This window comes from Ursus americanus, chromosome 26 (assembly GCF_024610735.1).
Source record: "Ursus americanus isolate L20-20 chromosome 26, mUrsAme1.1.p, whole genome shotgun sequence".
Lineage (NCBI taxonomy): Eukaryota > Metazoa > Chordata > Mammalia > Carnivora > Ursidae > Ursus > Ursus americanus.
Window position 1 is genome coordinate 34,730,877 of NC_142152.1, and position 19,110 is coordinate 34,749,986.

The following is a 19,110-nucleotide window of genomic DNA, read 5'->3' on the forward strand; positions in this document are numbered from 1 at the left end:
CTGTGACAAAGCCACGAAGAACACAGGCAGAGTGGGTGTGGCGGCAGGGGGCAGGGCTGTGCCTCGGATGGAGCAGGAGGGGTTTCTGGGTGGCTGGTGTGGTTAGTTCTAGGTGTCAGGGCGCAGTGAGCCATGGTGCTGATATCTGGCTGAATAAGACTCTGGATGTTGCTCTGAAGGTGTTCTTTGGATGGGTTAACATGGAAGTCGGTGGACTTTGAGTAAAGCAGGTCATCCTCCGTAATGTGGGTGGGCCCCATCCCATCAGCTGAAGGCCTTTGTTAGGGAAAGTCTGACCTCGGAGCAAGAAGGAATTTTACCAGCAGACAGGTTTTGTACTTGAACTGTAATCGCCCCCCGCCCTCCCCCCCGGGTCTCCAGTCTGCAGACTTCGGCCTTAACGAAGCCTCCACGGTCATGTTTATCAATTCTTTAAGATACATCTCTCCAAACATAGGTATGTACACACGCTATTGGTTGTTTCTGTGGGGAACCTTGAACTAAACAGCTGGTAAAGTTCTATTTCTTGATGATGGTGACAGTCAATATTGGTGACAACATTTTTTTGTATGGTTTCCTGTTTTTATAATGAAAAGGTAAAAAAATAAAGTATCATTTGCATATAAGTACGTTAATGTAGAGAAAGGGGGTTCTCGATGAAAACCAGATTGATATTTGGGATTTATGGGGAGGAGAAGGGACGGCCACGTTTTGCTCTGAATATTTTTGTTTGTGACTTTGTGTGAAGACATGTCTGTACATTTTGGATAGAATTACAGAAAAAAAATGCTGGTCCTAGTTGTGACACACATGGAAAGATCAATCTGATTGGAAACTGAACAGAAAAGGCCTTAATAGGAGGGACAGAGAGCCCATTTTCTACTGGGGGCCTGTTGGAACCACAGGAGGAAAAGAAAAGCCAGGGCACTGTGACTTAGGAAATCGTCATTTATTTGAGAAACAAAACATAGCTGCTGTTAACTTTTAGAACCACGAATATACGAGCTTCTGTGTGTGTTGACAGGTAGGTAAGGATACTTTCATTCTACAGAGGGGACCCAGAGAAGCAGCATCACACGGGTCGTTAACAATTCATAATAGAGGAACAGAGCTTCTTACCACCTGCATCTTGGCCTCCTGAAGACTTCCTTTAACAATCTCCTTTCAGTGCCTGCTTTTCTATGATCACCAGCCAGCCCTCAGGTTCGCCCATCGCTGAACATTAGTGATAACTCACTGCAGGCTTCTCGTACTTGTCATCTAAAACCCTAGAGCGCCCCCGAATCTCTAGGACAGTGAGAGTTCTCTTCCCTGAAGTCATGTGATTACCCGGAGGCCCACCTCACTGAGAAAGGATAAACTGTAATGAAAAGTGGCCCCGTTAGAAACCGACGTATCACCTGGAATTTGTCACAGACGTAACCCCACTGGCCAGTGTCCCAACTTTAGTCCTTAACTCCAAGCTTCACAGGCATCGATTGCTGCTACAAAGACACGTTTCACGACGTAAAGACAGGTGGTCATCAGGGTGGGCGCGTCGGTGCTGTCACCTGCGCTCTCTGTGGCTATGCATCTATCTAAACCGCATCGGGCGCTCTGGCTTATTTTTAAAAACAGCAGCACTGAAATGTAAGGAGCAAACCACGTAATTCCACTTAACGTGTACAATTTGGTGGCTTATGGTATATTCAGAATTGTGTGAGCGTTGCCACAATCCGTTTCGGAACATTGTCACCCCAAAAGATGTGCGTACCCACCAGCCATCACTACTTCCCCGTTTCCCGCTCTCCCCGCGGCCTGGCGCCCTCAGCCACTTCCCGTCTCTATAATAGACAGGCTTATTCTGACACCGGCTGTAAATGGAATCGTAGAACGCGTGGTCTTCCGTGACTGGTGACTTGGCTGAACACCATGGCATCAGCGCTCCGTTCCTTTTTATTTCTCTAGGATATTCCACTGCATGGATATAGCTGGCGTTACTGACACGTCCTCAGGAAGCCCCTTGTGAGTACCTCCCTGTGTGGGGCGCTGGGCCGAGGGGAACAGCCAGCAGGCAGCCTCTGCCCCCCCAGGAGCTGAGACACCCCCTCCCCATCCGGGAAAGGCAGACCTGACACGAGCCGTGACTGGTGCAAAACAGGCGGACAGACGGGGGAGAGGGCTTTCCATGGGAGGGGACAGGAGGAAGCTGAAGAACGTTCGAGGGCGAAGTGGCACTCCAGGTACACCCTGAGAAACTATCCCAGGAAGGGAAAGGCACTCTGGGGCGAGAGGACCAGCAGGTCGCAAAGGCACGGAAGGCTGCGAAGTCCAGGAGCACGGGGGGGGGGGGGGCTGCGGCCAGGAGCATCGGGCGCTAAGTCAGGGGCCTGAAATTAATGCTCGGGGTCAGTGATAAATCTTTTATTTTTTAAGCCTTGCCCACTGTTGATAAATAAGATACAAAAACAATAAAAAAATCATGGGATTTCCTAAAAAGAGTTTTCCATCTGGGGCGTCCATCCCTCTTCGGTAAGGTCACTCTGAAGACTCCAGACAGAGGTTCCGGCTTCCGACTTCTCAGCCCGTGAACTTCCTGCTCCTGAAAACGAAGGAGCCCGAAAACCTCCTCGAGAAGCAAATATACCTTTCTCAACACGGAGCTTTACCCAGGCCAACGTGTAGTTTTATTGGAACGGTACAGGACCTGCAGGAGGCCGGGGAAGGGCCCGGAGGGTGGGTGGCCCGGGGTGGCCCGACCGTGCTCCCCCAGGAGCCCCTGGCGCAGCCCCCGGGGGCGGCCTCCCGCCCGCTCCACCTCTTCGACTGGGGTGAGCACATCGTGGGGGACGGTGTTCACACGTGGAGAAGCATCAGGAAGGCGGTCTTTCAGTAGTAATGAAGGCACACCTTGTCCATGGCCAACCGTATCCTGTAAGACGCAGGACGAAGAAGTTGTGAACCGTGTCACGTCTGAAGAAATGACCCCAAACCCAATCCAACCCGGAACAGGTCGTCCTTGAGGACAGCCCCGCCCGACAGCGATCATGGAAGATGCATCCAGTTGAATTCCTCCACCGGGAGACAGAGCCGCTGGCAGGAGGAAAGCTGTCCTCTGGCAGAAAAGGCTAGAAATGCCGCTCCCGCCCACCTGAAAAAGGACACCGAGTCTGCAGGCCGGGTGTGCATTTACCTGTCAACCGGATAAGGTTTCTCACAAAGGTTGACCAGCACGTACAAATGTCTCAGCGCATACTCATACTAGAGGCAAACAAACCAAAAAAGACACAGTCAGATGCCATCATCTCACCATACCATCAACTCCGGACTCAGGAATATCCCGCTTTTGTGGTTACGGGGGTAAAGCACCCTGACCTGTGGTCCTTGACGTTTTTTTGGCTCACGGACTCCCCCTCCCCACTTTTCAGTAATCGGGTGAGATGTATGGGCTCTCTCCCGTGAGAAAGGCCCCTAGGCCAGGGGGCTGGCAAGCATTCTAGAGCTTGTCGGTGCCAGCTCAGGCCTCCTGACTGAGGGCCGCCGTGCCCCTGCTTCCCTCTCTTACCTAGGACCCCCTAGCTTTTGGCTCTCGGAACCTCATTCTGGGAGGGACACGTGGAGGAGAGACGGACAGGAAGTGGATGCCAAACCAGATGGCCCCACGTAAAGCCCGAGAAAACCGGTAATGTCTATCTTGCAAAACCTTCAGGGGAGTGTGAGAACTCTCAGGGGGAAGAAGGAAGAGATTCACTTTGTGTGATCCCAGAGGGCAAAAGAGTTTACACCAGAAGACAAAGCATTGATTAAATAAGGGGGACGTTTTTCATTATCAAATAAGAAAAGTGCTTTCCTTACAAAGTTAAATAAAAGAAAAAACACAATCAAGAGCTTCCAAAATAATGGAGAGCCACCTCGGAAGCGCCCGGTACCCCATCTTTGGAAGTACTCAAGCATGACCAGGAGTGCACACCACGGCCCAACAGAGCTTTCTACGATGATGGAAATGTTCTCTCAAATTCTCCAGTTCGGTAGACGCTGGCCACACGTGGCTACTGAGCACTCAAACTGCGGCTGGGGCGGCTGGGAAATGGGGCTTCACATTATTTCATTTGGATTGATTTAATTGACTTAAATTTGAATTCAAGCAGCCCTTCGAGGCCAGTAACTACAGCAGGGAAGAGCACGGCTCTAAAGCAGAGCTGGCGAACTTCTGAGAAGGGCCGGACAGAAAATATTTTTGGCTTTGCAGGCGGCACGAACTACTCGATTCTGCTGGAGTGTAAAAGCAGCCATAGAAACTGTGCCGCAATCAGAGCACAGCTGTGTTCCAGTAAAACTATTTCTAAAAACAGGCTGTGGGCAGGATCTGGCCTGGGGGCCGGTTTGCTGACCCCTTCCCTAGAAGGGTCCTGGTATCACATGGGACTGACTGGAGACACCGTCCAACCTGACATTCTCCCAGGGCCTGACTTCAACAGTAAATCTTGGGGAGGGGTCAGAGACTGGGGGGAGGGATGGGGTGTGGCAGGGAGACTGCCAAAGTGGGAGAGAAGGAACACCCCCCTGTCAGTCAAATATTAGGGGGGAGTTGAGTCATGACTGGCCAACCCCTACCCACTGGACAACGGAGTATGGCCAGGACTCCTGGTCAGTGAATTTGGCTGACCCTCCTCCTGTCCCCAACAAAGGCCTCTGAATGAGTCCACTGTTTCCTGAGCCTGGCTGGAACCTTCTACCAGGCCATGCACCTCATGTGATTTCCAGTGGCCAATATTAACTGAGCTTTGGGGGTTTAAGATTAAGGGAAGGGCTCTGGGGGCCCAAGGAAGGCGGCGTGCGGCGGCCAGCGGCCCCCGGCCTTACCGTGGACGAGTGCCAGTTGAAGCAGTGCGTGCGGAAGTGTGACACGGCTGCCTGGTAGCAGTCATGCGCCCTGAGCTCGGCTCTCCCGGCCAGCAGCCTCTCCGCCTCAGCATCCGAGCTCGCGAGCAAGGAGACGATCTTTTGCACTGACTTCTGGATGACGTGTCTAGCCTGTGGGGACACACATCTTTTCAAAATGTACCTTATTTCATGCAATCTCTCTCGGAACCCTGGGTCCGTTAGAAGCTCGTTCAAAGTTATCTCTTCACGCAGCTTCTAACCCAGTATGTTAAATAGATGCCAGCAGGGCACCTGGGTGGCTCAGGTGGTGAAGCGTCTGCCTTCGGCTCAGGTCATGGTCCCGGGGTCCTGGGATCGAGCCCCGCATTGGGCTCCTTGCTCGGTGGGGAGTCTGCTTTTCCCTCTGCCCCTCCCCCGCTCGTGCTCTTTCTCCCGCTCTAACAAATAAAATCTTTAAACAAATAAAATAAAATGAAATAAAATAGATGCCAACAGAGGCATTCTGCAGGAGGCAAGAAATGTGCGTTTGAGAGACTTCTGTAACAGCCGGCAACCTCCAGAAATACCCTGCCTTTTCGGGGTCTTCTGACACGATGGAAGCATTTAAATCTAACCACTGAAGAGCAGGCATGGCCCACTCTGAGAAAAGGGGTGGGTGTAGAAATTGTGCCCCAAAATAGATTGTTGTCCGAATGGTGCTGTGTGTTCCTGGGCACCTTTGCCTGTTTATTCCAGAAACCAACAGAGAGAGGGGCACAGAGGGAGGCATTGTTTCCTTCTCAAATGGTGAATAAAAAAATACCTCACCACCAAACGGGTTCATTACTGTTCTTTCTAAATCGGTTAATATTTTAAAAATCTCGGTGTTCATTTCTAATGCAGCAAATATCACTATACCACATAAACAGAAGCGCTTTGGAATCAAAATTTTAGTAGGAATGTAAAGAGGTCCCCCACCAGTAAGTAGGAGAACCTCTGTATTACACTGAGACCAGCGAAAAATATACCAGACGTGGGGCACTAACCGTCAGGATCGTTAGAGACAGGAATTTAAACCGGATCACAGAGGTATGTTATCTTTCCTAGAAACACAGGCCGTACTCCCGAATGCGCACGCGCTGCGCTGGTGAGGCTGACGCGTCACCATGGAGCTGGCTCCGCGGAAGGAGACCGCCCCGCCCGGCGGCCAGCGACTGCCGCTCTCCGGGTGCTTCCACACGCACGGCTAGCGCTGGAAACGCGATTCCGCCAGTTCCAAACAATCGGATGAGCTACTGAAAACAAACTCAGTCATCGTAAAAGACTGCTCAAACATTTTAAGGAAGAATTTTAGGCTACGACTACGATTTCCTAAGGCAGCAGAAACTTCGTGCGTTGCATTTTTTTTTTAAACCGTGATTAGCTAATAACTCACCAAGTGGCAACATTAAAATGATTTCTAAGCAACCAAGTATAAAAGAGGGCAATGCCCACAAGCCACGACTCGCTGGCAGCATACAAGAGAAAGACGGCCCCAGTCCTCCACTGCCGGCTACCGGAGAGGTCAAGGTCAGCTGACTAACGGGGCATGAGGACAGCCGGGGCTCTGCCCACTCGCTTCTCTGTTACAGGGAGCACAAAGGCTAGTCTCCTTTCCCACAGACTCCCATGTGGCAGGAGGAAGGGTGGCCCCGAGTGCTGTCACTGACCCCGAGCGATGCCGGGTAACCGCCAGGAGGCAGAGACCAAGGTCACGCGTGCGGCCCGGTGAGGCTTGGGTCCGTGGCGGGAAATGGTCCTCCAACCACTACTTACATCCAAACGCCTGTGGATCTGCTCCACGAGACTCCTGGACTCCTGCAGATCGTTGGTACTCATCAGCTTCCTTTTCAGGATGGTGAGGGGCACCTCAGGGCTTGGGGTGAGGTCGAGGTGTTTGACCAGAGGCAGGGAGATCGGAGAGCTGGCTTTGTGTTTCATCCCCTGAAACTGCATCACTTTCATGGTGGAGATGGACTGAGGAGAGAGGGAGAGAGCCAGCGTGAGTGGCAGACGTGCCAGACGTGTCCAAGGTCCTGCCCCTCCGTGGGAGGCTCACAGTTCACGCCACACGGTTTCAGGACCCCTGAAGGGCCACGGGCGCAGCCTGGAAACACGTGCCTGACCCTCAGCAGGGGGCAAGAAAACACATCCGAGGGCCTGAAATCCACCAATGATGAACTTCAAAAATACCTGGCTTCCTTTGCAGGAGAACTGCTAATTCTGTCATGTATGAAAGGCAATCACTGCTCGCCAGTCATGTAGAGCTTGGCCCAGGGTCGCTTCAGCCAGGGGCGACCCTGGGTCGTGCTGCTCTCCCCAAGCTCACCTGCCGGTCCCCAGGGCCCGGGAGCAGGAAGGCGTAAAGCACAGGTTAGAGCTGAGGTCTGGGTCCACTAAGCGGGACAGAGCTAAAGCCACAGAGGGGCTGGGGACAGTCAGAGCCAAACACGCATGTCGGCCAGGCTCTGTCTGCCTGCACGGGTCACTCCAGACTGGACCCCAATTGGAAAAGAAGTGCTGCAAGCGATCCTGTTCTTAAACCAGGCAACAACTGGGGCGCCTGGGTGGCTCAGTCAGTTAAGCATCTTCTGTCAGCTCAGGTCGTGATCCCGGAGTCCTGGGATCGAGCCCTGCATCGGGCTCCCTGCTCAGCGGGGAGTCTGCTTCTGCCTCGGACCTTCCCCCCTCTTGTGCTCTCTCTTCCTCTCAAATAAATAAAATCTAAAAAAATACAAAGTAAACTAACCAACAATAATCTAAAAAGTTCTAAAATTAAAAATTAAAAACACACGAATATATATCAACACAAAATGTTTGGAAAAGATCCAGCATAGCTCTTCAACCGAGACCAGGAACGGCCAGGGCGGAAGACGCAGAGAGACTGCCATCCGCGGGAGCCGGGGCCGCCCTCCGCACCTTGTTCCCGTACTGCATGACGTGGCTGGTGTTGGTGTGGGACTTCACCAGCTGGTACTGCTTGTGGAGGGTCTCTTTGGTCAAATCCTCCTGCAAAGACAAAAACATGGAAGTTCTCTGACCATCAGCGCTGACGGCTGGGCCTCAGCGGCACAACCGGACCCGAGGGCTCACCACGTCCGAGTCCTCCATCCAGTTGACGCTGTACCAGTCCCCCAGGTACGTGGACCTCTTCTCGTCGTAGTAACAGGCATAGGACGACTCCGTGGGGTTGGCAGCGGTGGTCGCATAAACTAGGAGGGATTCAAGACATTCAGCCGTCACACTCTGTGCTCAGCTGTGGGTCCCACGGGCAGCGTGAGCCGTCCCCTCTTCCCCGGTGCAATCAAAGCTCCCGGCACGGGGAGGGCACGAGGGCATAACTACACCCAGCCCTGTGCATTCGGTTACAGTGACCGTCTAGAACTAAACATGGACGGAAGAGCAGCTGATTGAAAGACACTTTCTGCAGTAAGAAGCAAGCACACATGCTCATTAGGATGTCGAGCTATTGCAGAATAACGCTGGAAGATTTTAATAGCTCTGGGAACTCGAAGAACATGTATCTAATTTCATTTCCAGAGAAAGTTACCATCTACTGAATGAACACTTTGAACATACCTAATAGCTACCGTTTACTATCTAGCTGCTATGGGCTCAGAATCGGCCTGGGCAAATGTTAGCGCTTAAAATGCACCTCCCCCCACAGACAGGCACTGTCTTTATCCCCGTTTTACAGATGAGATAACGGAGGGTCCAAGAGGGTAAATCAACTGCCTAAGATCGGACAGCCAGCAAGCAACGCATCACAAAGGACCAAAGCTGGCCCCAAGACTACGTGACCCTGGACTTAAGTAGCTTCACCAAAACCTGGAAGAGGAGCGTGAGGCTCCCATCAGATTCTTTACTCCTGGACCACTAATATTGGAGAGAAGTCCAGAGCGCCCACAGGTAAGCCCTCTCCCCCACTCTGTGCACCAGGCTGCCCCAGGTCCCAACTTATATAGACCACTTGGTTCTTCACGTCGGCAGAATCTGAGAATGACCCACAGCCCTGCCCAGCAACCTGCTCAACCCGCTCAGCCCGCCTGGCTCAGAGGCCAGTGCTCCCACCACCTACCGTTGATGTCGGCGGGCAGGTGCCTCATCATGGACCCGGACTCGCACGCTTCAATGTAGAAGACCATCTGTAGGCACACGAGACAGGGGACCTCACACCCTGGCCAGGCACAGACCGCACACACGTCACTCGGCTCTGCCCGCTCTCCTCAGCCCTTCTTAAGGGTCTTTTCCTCTTGCTTCGGGGAGAGATCTCTGCTGGGAGAGGCGGCTGCCGGAGCCTACAGAAGCTGCTGTCCTACAAGCCAGAAGGACTCCAATCTACTCATCGCTAACCCACACTAAAATGGTCTATTCGTAGCTGAAATCACGCAGGGCAAATGGTGCCGCAGATACTGCAAAGGAGAACCGTTTCGCGTCCAGCACAGGGACAGAGTGCGGCAGGCCAGCTTCCACATTTCTATCCCGTACATGCTCGGGCCACTCAGTACAAAGGCTGCCCCAGGGGCAGGCAAGGGCCAAAGTGAAATACGACGGCGCTGTCTCCCTCCCCAGCTGCTCCCAAACTGCAGTCAATGCCGAGAACACAGGTCTTCAGAGCGTGGAACCTAGAATCATGAGTGTCGGCGTCTGCTCAGAAAGGCAAGTTCTCAGCCTCTCCCCAGGCCTCTGAGTCAAACTCTGGAGGTGGGGTCCACACCGCGTTTTAACAAGAGCGCTAGTGATCCTGAGCTAACAGCTAAAGCCCTAGAATCACTCCAGGTGAGTCCTGGAAAGCCAGTGGTCCAGACTGATCACAGGGACACTCTCCAGAAAACAGCCCTCTGGAGTTGGGGCGGACACGGGACGGTAGGCTCTGCGTCTCCTGCCTTCCTCACACTTCTCCCCGCCAGGCCGCCCCAAGTGCTGATGGTACCTTTTGGTACATCTTGTGTTCGTACATGTAACGGATGGTCTCATTCAGGTCCTTCACGTGAAGCTGAAAGGTAAGGATACGGACATTCAGACCAGCATATCAAGAGAAACCATTTGCTAGATCCTAAAAAAGCCTTAATGCTGCTTTGTAAATTCTTATTTACTGACCCTTAGAAAGAATCACGGTGACCAGCAGCATGATCCCAAAGCGGCATCTCGCGTGTTTTACGCAAATATTTAAAAGGGGGAAGAGAAGGTGCTTTCTCACTCATGGCTTTGTCTGGAGCATTCAGAGACTGTTCTGTTACTGCCTCGAGTGCACGTACCCAAGTCTGGAGACAGTTTACTGAGGCTGGGATATGAACAGAAGTGGAGGCAAAACCTGAGATGCTTCCAGATAGATTTCAAGCTGCTAAGCGTGGTCCCTATACTCGCCCGCCACACACAGAAACCAGCCCTGGTAGGTCATTAGAAATACACATCACAGTCTGCCAGTCTCCTACTTTGTCCTCACAATGTTAAGAAAAACTGGGGCGCCTGGGTGGCTCAGTTGGTTAAGCGTCTGCTTTCAGCTAGGGTCGTGATCCCAGGGTCCTGGGATCGGAGCCCCACGTCGGCCTCCCTGCTCAGCGGGGAGTCTGCTTCTCCCTCTGCCTCTGCCTGCCACTTCCCCTGCTTGTGCCTGTGCTCTCTGTCAAATAAGTAAATAAATAATGTTAAGGAACACTCACGTCGTCATTTGGGAACACCAGTATGCCAGTAGCTCCATGATCGGTGAAGTAAATGAACACGTGATCCCGGGGGCCACTGCCAAAAGAGGGTGACAGATAAGGAGAGTCAAAGTTGACCAGTTCCTATTCCCATTTCCATTTCTCTGAAAAGTTGCTGCTGTCGAAAAGTAAGAAAAGGCTCAAAGGCTACAGTTTCCCAACCAGGCACGAAGAGGAACACAGGGCCTGCTGTTGGTTTTTGCCCTCTGCTCCTGCTGAGGGTTACCTTGAGCCACAAGGCACATCGAGAGCTTCAAAGCTCTGAATTATAACCGGGGAGGAGGGGACATCTGCTGGGTAGTTAGTCATATGGACCAGGTGTGATTCAAATAGTGGGATCCTTTGGTAATCGAGTCTCATGCCAGCAGCCACACTCTCCAACCAGATCTCTCCAAAATGAGGAAGGAAGCCAGGACACAGAGGAACACAGTCCTTCAGCTCAGACTTCTTCCCTTCCAGGTCCCTCAGCCGGGACACCGTCTGCCCACCATCTACCCTGCCCACCTGCCCACAAGCTTCCCCATGCCTGCCCCTCCCCTCCAGCCGGAGAGGAAAGCACCATTTGCCAAGTGTCTCAGGCAGTCTGAAGGCATGGTACCGGTACCCAAGTCCCTGCCATCACCTAGAGTGCTCCATGAAGAGACGTCAAACACCGCTAACCCACAGGCAGCGGCGAGCGGTGGGGCTGGTTTTCCCCAGTACAAAGGTTAGTGCTGTGCGTGTGAATGTGTTCCTCTCCCCACTGGGCCGACCTCAAACACGGCACGGAACTGGCAGGCCAGACCCTCCCACCTGACCAGCTACGGGACTCCGTGCCTGTCTCGGTGTATCCCACCGTGGACAGCAAAAAGCAGTGCATTTAAGTGCCGGGGAACATTTCATTAATAATAATGAAGGACCCTGGCTCCTCGGGTGAATTCCGGACAGAGATGGGCTCTCCAAAAAAGCCACCAGCTCTGCGCAGCCTGTCTTAAGTCAGGACGAAGCTCCCGGCTGTCACTTCTCAGCAGGAAACAGGACAAGAATAAAGAACACCTCCTATTTTGGGTGCCAAGTCATTCCGAAAAGCGTGGGAGTCATAAAACGGACATTACCTCTTTAGGACCTTTCCAGATCCTTTGCCCTTCACTGCTTCCTCATCGCCTCTCAACACGGCGAGGAAATTTTGAGGGGTGACATCCTACAAAGAATTGGAAGTCAAAGTCAGATGTAGCTGTCATTCCAAATCTAAGCGTTTGTGGGAGTCTGTAGCAGACCTGCGCCAGCGGTCCACACATCTCCAAGGCTCCAGGTTTAAGAGCAAAGACTTTGGAACCGAGTCAGACCCAAAGCAAGGCCAGTGTTTCTGGGGCCTGTGCACAATCCCTTGTCAAATATCATCTTGCCTTTGGCTGATGGCAACTCAGCAAGCCTGCCATTCCTTCCTGACCGTTATGCAGTCCATGTGGGGAAACCCAAAGATGCTGGAAGGTAAGGACAAACAGCAGAGGAAGAGCGAAGCCCCACAGAGGCACAGCAGAGAGGGAAGAGAAGCATCAGCCCTGGGCCCCTCTTTGCGCCCAATATGCTGCCTAGAAGGTCAAATCCCAAGGACGCTTGATGTCCTTAAAGATTAAAGATAACACTGATGCCTGATCATTTTTTTTAAAAGCAACTAATGAATCACTGAACACTACATCAAAAACTAATGATGTACTCTATGTTGGCTGATGGAATTTGAATCAAAAAAAGAAAATAAAGTTTAAACACCATGTGGCAGAACTTATAAAGGCTGTAATTTAATAAAATTAAATTAATATTTTAAAAAGCAACATAGGAAAGTATAAAGGGGGAAAAATCGCTAAAAATCCTACCACCTGCCACCTAAGATTCCAGATATTTCCTTATCTCACTACATAAAAACAATTTAATAAAAATGGGATCATCTACATTACACGCACAATGTGTTCAATTTAAGTGTACTTGAATTTAAAAGAAACTGAAAGAACTGCTGAATTTCACATAAATGCTCTTTATCACCAGGAATATCAGTTCCTAAATGATCCCTCTGAAATCAGGAAAGGGAGACTATGGCAAACCACAAGGCGGCATCATTACAGTGTTTTTAAAAAATAATGTGTCCATTGATACAGCTTGAAATCGATTGGGGGGGACTCAATTCGGAAGTGATATACGATAAAAAATTAATGAAAAGCGATCTCAGCGAAATCCAGGGATGCTCTGCGCCGGGGTTGGTGCTGAGAAAATTGATTTTCAGAAAAGAGCACAGACCTATAATTGGATTAGCAGCAAGACCTCAAGAAAATCAGGTATTACCGAAGAAATTCTATCATCAGACTTAACATATAAGAAGACTAGAAACTAAAGATCAGTAGACCACAACTTATTTCTAACTTTCTTTCCTGTTTTTTCCCCCTCGACTTTCTTACAAAACTCTCAGAAATTACCCCTCAAGCAAGAATCTCACTAGAAACATGAAGCAATGACCAGAGATCAGTCTCGTGAGGCTCTGATCGTCGAAATGCAAGAGCGAGGGCAGAACCATCCCCGGAATGGAAACAGACCGTGCTGCCTCCAGCCCTGCACCCCTCACCTCGCCGGTGTAGTCCTTCAGGACCCCCGCATACACGTCCGAGCCATTGGGTCTGTTGATCACAATTCCTGGCGTGGGGTTGCTGAAAACCAAAGGACACCTTTGGAGCATGCAACGTGACATGTCTCTGAAATCTCTCTTCAAAAATATGCCCCCGTTATGTATACAAGTAGTAAACGGCCGTGTTTGCCAAAGACATCCCATCACCCACACGGTCGCCCAGGTGCCAGGGGCTTTCGAGCTGGGGGGCCTCAGGCAGCCCACAGGCCTTGAGTTCTTGCCGGGAGTGGTGAAGGGCTGTCCTGGAAACTGAGGACAGGTGTGCCCGGCCTCCTGTGGGAACCATACAGCATCCTGGGGGCAAGATCTGAGCCAAAGACCTCCCAGAGCAAAACTACTTACAGAAAAAGCCAGGGCGAAAGACAAGACTTTAATACAAGAGCTTAGGCGTGAAAGCTCGGACTGGATTATGTGCCGTCATGAGATCACCCCCCCTTGGCTCCAGCAGGGAAAAGAAGGAGTGGAGAGATTAGCAGCGGTAAAGCGTGGTACCCACACCTGCTGCCCCTGATCGCCAAGAGATCAGAGAAGCAGGCACGAGGGAACTAGTTGTAAAACTGAATTCAACAAATAATAAAAGCAGCTAAGCACAGAAGGAAGGGTCTCTGGATCTAAGCTACAAACGAGAACCTTCTAGGCACGGGGCTGCAGACGCGACCCCTCTGTGCTGTCCCCCCCGCTCGGAGGTCAGGAACAAGCACCACAGAACCCGATGGTGAGTTCTCCAAGCCCAGAAGGAGCTTACACGTTAAACTCTTCCAAAGCACCGGCCCCCCACACCCTTCAGCGCCCAGCTCCCATGCGACTGCCACTGGCGGGGGTGCCCGGAACGTTCTACAGGACGCAGCCCTGTGGGACTTCATCTGCGAGCCTGTTTACGCTCTAAGGGCTGCATTCTAACACTAATTCTACAGAGTCCTGTGAGTCTGCATGCATTGTGAAAAGAATATATCCTGGGGGCAGATCTTGATCTCAGGGTCATGAGACTGAGCCCTGAGTTGGGCTCCGTGCTCAGTGGGGAGTCTGCTTGAGAGTCTCTCCCTCTGGCCCTTCCCCCGACCAGCTCGTGCAGAAGCGTGCTCTCTCCCTCTCTCAAAAAAAAATAATAAAAAAATTTTTATCCTGAGTTCCCCCCCAAGTTTGAAACGCTGCCGACTTACTCTTCAGAGTTGGCTATGTCATCATACATCATCACAATGATCTGTTCATCAGGAATCCCGTTTCGGTGAACAATCTGGTAGGCGTGGCATGCATCCGCCTGGGAGAAATGATTTTGTCAAGTGTTAAGATTCCTCCCGGAAGGAGGCCGATTTTGGAGCTGTAAGGAGCAACACGTTCCTATGGATGACATGCTATGAATCATTCCCCATGGGTCAGGTAGTTACAGTATTTTAAAACACATGTGAATATTTTTTCAACTCAATTTTTAAAAGTTCCCCACCTCGCCCACTATCCAAACTCTCATTCATCCGCAGCTGGTGTAGCCGTGGCCCTGCACAGAGCCATGCACGCGCAGCACCGCCACCGTGGGCGACCAGGGCCTTCAGAGGTCCTGGATAAGTGATTTCCCTTTTCCACACCGTCTAAAAGTCTCCGAAGGCACGGAGTTGGGTCTGAAGGACAGAATGACGAACTACCGATTCAAGGCTTAGCTCTGGATCAAATGGGATTCTTCTGATTCGAGTAACTTCAGCTGCCAAAGCTGCTGTTCAGAGATTTGGGTGAAAACTCAGAAGGTCAGCTCAGGAACTAAAAGGAGGAAGGTACTAACGTACTCTTTAGTTAAAACAAAATAACAACGACCGCAAGGCTGACAACGTTAGGGATGAAAGATAAGCTTTGTTAACGTGACTCCTTGTCCTTAAAAGGGTGAAGACACTCTTGGCTTCCTTTTTCAGATGACACGCGGTATACTCCAGGACATGGGAATCATTTGAGGACAAAAGAAAAAATGTCCCCTTTCTGCTTCTGTTTAATGAGGTCTTTCAAGAACAGAGACACAGGGGCGCCTGGGAGGCTCAGTTAAGTGTCTGACTCTGGATTTTGAGTCAGACAGATCAGGTCATGATCTCAGTCATGAGACGGAGCCCCGCACTGGGCTCCACGCTCAGCACGGAGTCTGCTTGAGATTCTCTCTCCCTCTGCCTCTCCCCCCACTTGTGTGCTCTCTCTCTCTAAAATAAGTAAGTAGATCTTAAAAAAAAAAAAAAAAGAACAAAGACATAGATAAACATGAAGAGAACAGTGAGCCCAGGTGTCTGCCTCTCTAAGGAAGAGAGCTTCAGGAACCGGACCTTCTGTGCCTATTACGATATACATATCACCGAGCACAGCCATAAAGCTCACCAAGCATTAAAGCCAGCATTTTGCCTGTGGATGCCTCACACACATGCACTTCACAGCCACGATGGATGTTAAATACGTTACTGAACGCTGGGTAGGTGAGTCCAGGGTCTGGCCCTCGGGAGCTGCTGGATGAGTGGATGGTTGAATAAATACCAAAAACTCATACATGTGTTGACTTCTAGTACTTGTCGGGTACTGTGCCGGGACTGGCTATGCGTTATGTCATCTGATTCTCGTAGCAACCCCACATGGTCAAGGTAATGATCCCCACTTTATAGACAAGGAAACTGGAGCTTAGGGAGGTGAGGTGACCGGCCCGGGTCACCCAGCTCAGAGTGAGATACCCCTGCACTCTGACTCCAGACCCTGACATGGCTTCACATGGGAGCAACAGAGAAATCATGAAAGTTAGAGAAGCCCGGGGACAGTGAGGAGCTGGAAATCTAAAGAAGCCATTTTAAAATAATTGCTAAGTATTTCACATATATGCAAATCGTTAAAATGTTTAAATCCCCATTTCTGTGGAATAATGAGAACCCTCAACGCCAACTGTGGAAGGAGAGGAAACAGCCCCCGAAGATGGCTGCACCCTAATCCCCGGAGCCTGTGACGAGGTTACACGACCTGACAACGGGGAATTAAGACAGTGGATGGATTTAAGATGGCTCATCGGCTGACCCTAAAATAGGGAGGTCATCCTGGGTTATTCTGGTGGGCTCAACGTGATCACGGGGTCCTCGTACGTGGCAGAAGGAGGCAGGACAGTCGGTGTCACGGGGATTCGATGTAAGGAAAGACTCAACTGTCACTGCTGGCTTTGACCACAGAGGAAGGGTACATGGGCTCAAGAACGAGGGCAGCCTCTAAAAGTCGGAAAAGCTAAGAACATGGCACATCCTCCAGAGTCCCCAGAAAGGAACACAGCCTTTCTGACACCCCGATTTAATATGGTAAGACCCATTTCAGGCTTCTCACCTCTAGAGCTGTAACATAATAAACGTGTTTTAAGCCACTAAGCTTGTAGCTTTGTTACAGAACAATAGGAAACGAATCCACTGATGGTGGAAGCTTACTGGGATCGGCACTCCACTTGGGAAAACACCTTCCCATTATCCAACCAAGTTGAAGCTCATCCATCCCTGCCAACCCAGCGACTCTGCTCCTAGAGAAACCCTAGAGAAACTCCACCCATGTGCAGTGGAGGACTACTCACAGCAAAAAACAAAACAAACAAAAAACAGCAAGAAATAACCCAAAGGACCATCAATAGCAGGAAAATTAAACTCATGTGCTCCTGTACCGGGATACCCTAAAGCTCACATAAGTGGATGGAGGAATGAATGGACTACAACCCATGTTTCAAAACAGATGAGTCTTAGGAACATAACGAGAAGAAGAGTAAGTCGTAGAAAAATACATTCACTACGATTTCAGTTACATAAAGGGCAAAACAGGGAAAGTAAACATTGTGTTGTTTACAGTTAAATACTCATATGGTGAAACCATAAAGCAAAGTGAAGGGATGATCGACAGAAAATTCAGGCACTCACCCTCTGGAGGGAAGGGAGGGGGACGAAATGGATCAGATAGGGGATAGGGTCTTAGTCATGTTCTTTTTTTTTTAGTCTGAAACAGGTATTCATTTTATTATGAAACTGCACACATGTTATATAGACAGTTGTTTGCTTTGTTTTTCATTTAAAAAAAAAAAATCAAACCAATACGTCAGATTTCACCTCCCCTTGTGATGAAAGTGGAAGTGAGCAGGCGCACCCGCCCACTCCCCTTGGCGACGAGTCATCGTATTATTGATGCCTTTTGGCAGAAGCCAGGTTCATTTAAAAAAATAAAAACACTTAGGAATAAATCTAACAAAAGCATAAGACTTATACACTGAAAATTCAAAAATGTTGCAGAGGGAAATTAAAGAAGATCTAAATAAATTGAGAGACACCTCATATTCGTGGATCAGAAGATTTAATACTATTAAAATTTTTTAAAAAGATCAGATTTTTTTTGCAGAAGTGGACAAGATGATCCTAAAACATATAGGAAATTGCAAAAAAAACCCAGAATAGCCAAAAACGGTTTTGAAAAGTTGAAGGACTTTCACTTCCTTTCGTATATTGAATGCATCATATACTGTATTCCTACAGTGAAGCTAGAGAAAAAAAAAACATTAAGAAAATTAAAAGGAAAATACATTTACAGTGTTGTACTGTATTTATTGAAAGAGATCTGCATATAGATGGACCCGTGTTCTTCAAGGTCACCTGTACATTGGGGAAAGAACAGTCTTTTCAACAAATGGTGCTGGGACCACTTGGAAATCCACATAAAAAGATGAAGTTGGGCCTTCATTTCACACCATTTACAAAAACTAAACCAAAATGGATCATAGATTTAAATGTAAGGGCTAATACAGTAAGACTGTGGGAAATAACTTAGAAAATAACTGCGAGTTATAACTGCCAAAGATGTTGAAGATATGACACCATAAGCACGGTTTATAGAAGAAAAAATTAATACACTGGACATCAGCAAAATTAAAAACCTGAATGCTTCCAAAGACACCATTAAGAAAATGAAAAGACAAGTAACAGAGTAAGAGAAAGCATTTGCAAAACATGTACTGAGAGAACTTATATCTAGAATGTGCAAGAATTTTAGTACCTAATACGACCATCAACCCAACCAAAAATAGATTTTGAATAAACATTTCACCTAAGATACATAAATGGCTAAAAAGTACATAAGAAGATGCTCAGTATCATCAGTTATTATGGAAATGTCAATTAAAACCATAAGATACCAAGTCACAGCTAGACAGACAATAACAAGCGTTGGCAGGGACGTGAGAACCAGGAACCTCCCCCATTCACTGCTTGTGGGACGTACAATGGTGCGGCCATTTTGGAAAGCAATGTTACAGTTTCTTAAAATGCTAAATGTAAAGTTACCATAAGACCCAGCAATTCCATTCTTTCTGCCCAAGAGAAACAACATTTATCCGAACAAAGATTTACAGAAGAATGTTCTTAGCAATATTATTCGTAATAGGCAAAAAAAAACGTAAACAACCCAAATGTCCATCAGTTGGTAAACGGACAGCTGAAATGTGGTCCACACATGCTATTTAATATTCTTTGCCAATAAAAGGAGCAAAGTACTGACATGCTACAACACCGATAAACTTCAAAAACATTATATTAACAGAAACAAAGGACTACATGCCAAATGGCTCCATTTATGCGAACTGTTCAGAAATGATCAATTTAGAGATGGAAGGTATATTTTTAGTGGTTGCCTGGGGCTTGGGGTGGTGGCTGGAAAGGGGCTGGAAGGATCTAACTGGGTAGACAGGAATGTTCCAAAACTGCTTTATGGCGCTGTTTGCACAACTTGGTAAATTTACTAAGTAATCATTGACTTGTATACTTGAAATGGGTGAATTACATATGCCACGTAAAATATGCTTCGATAAGGCTATCTATTTTAGAAAGGGCAGGTTCAGCGTGTCCTGTGTTG

At 49.3% G+C, this 19,110-nt stretch overlaps 1 protein-coding gene across 1 annotated transcript in view; it reads right to left on the reverse strand.

Annotated features, from left to right (window-relative positions):
• Nucleotides 1-2,388: 2,388 nt before the first annotated feature.
• The window catches only part of LGMN (legumain), a 31,511-nt gene continuing 14,789 nt past the window's right edge, over nt 2,389-19,110 (reverse strand). Inside the window, exons 3-14 of the mRNA XM_045807589.2 lie at nt 14,397-14,494; nt 13,177-13,258; nt 11,678-11,763; nt 10,545-10,620; nt 9,815-9,877; nt 8,960-9,026; nt 7,975-8,093; nt 7,801-7,890; nt 6,658-6,858; nt 4,843-5,013; nt 3,173-3,240; nt 2,389-2,911 (exon numbers count right to left, since the gene is read on the reverse strand). Of these exons, the coding sequence (XP_045663545.1) occupies nt 2,869-2,911; nt 3,173-3,240; nt 4,843-5,013; nt 6,658-6,858; nt 7,801-7,890; nt 7,975-8,093; nt 8,960-9,026; nt 9,815-9,877; nt 10,545-10,620; nt 11,678-11,763; nt 13,177-13,258; nt 14,397-14,494 (1,164 nt within the window). The 3' untranslated portion in view covers nt 2,389-2,868. The remainder of the gene's footprint in view (nt 2,912-3,172; nt 3,241-4,842; nt 5,014-6,657; nt 6,859-7,800; nt 7,891-7,974; nt 8,094-8,959; nt 9,027-9,814; nt 9,878-10,544; nt 10,621-11,677; nt 11,764-13,176; nt 13,259-14,396; nt 14,495-19,110) is intronic.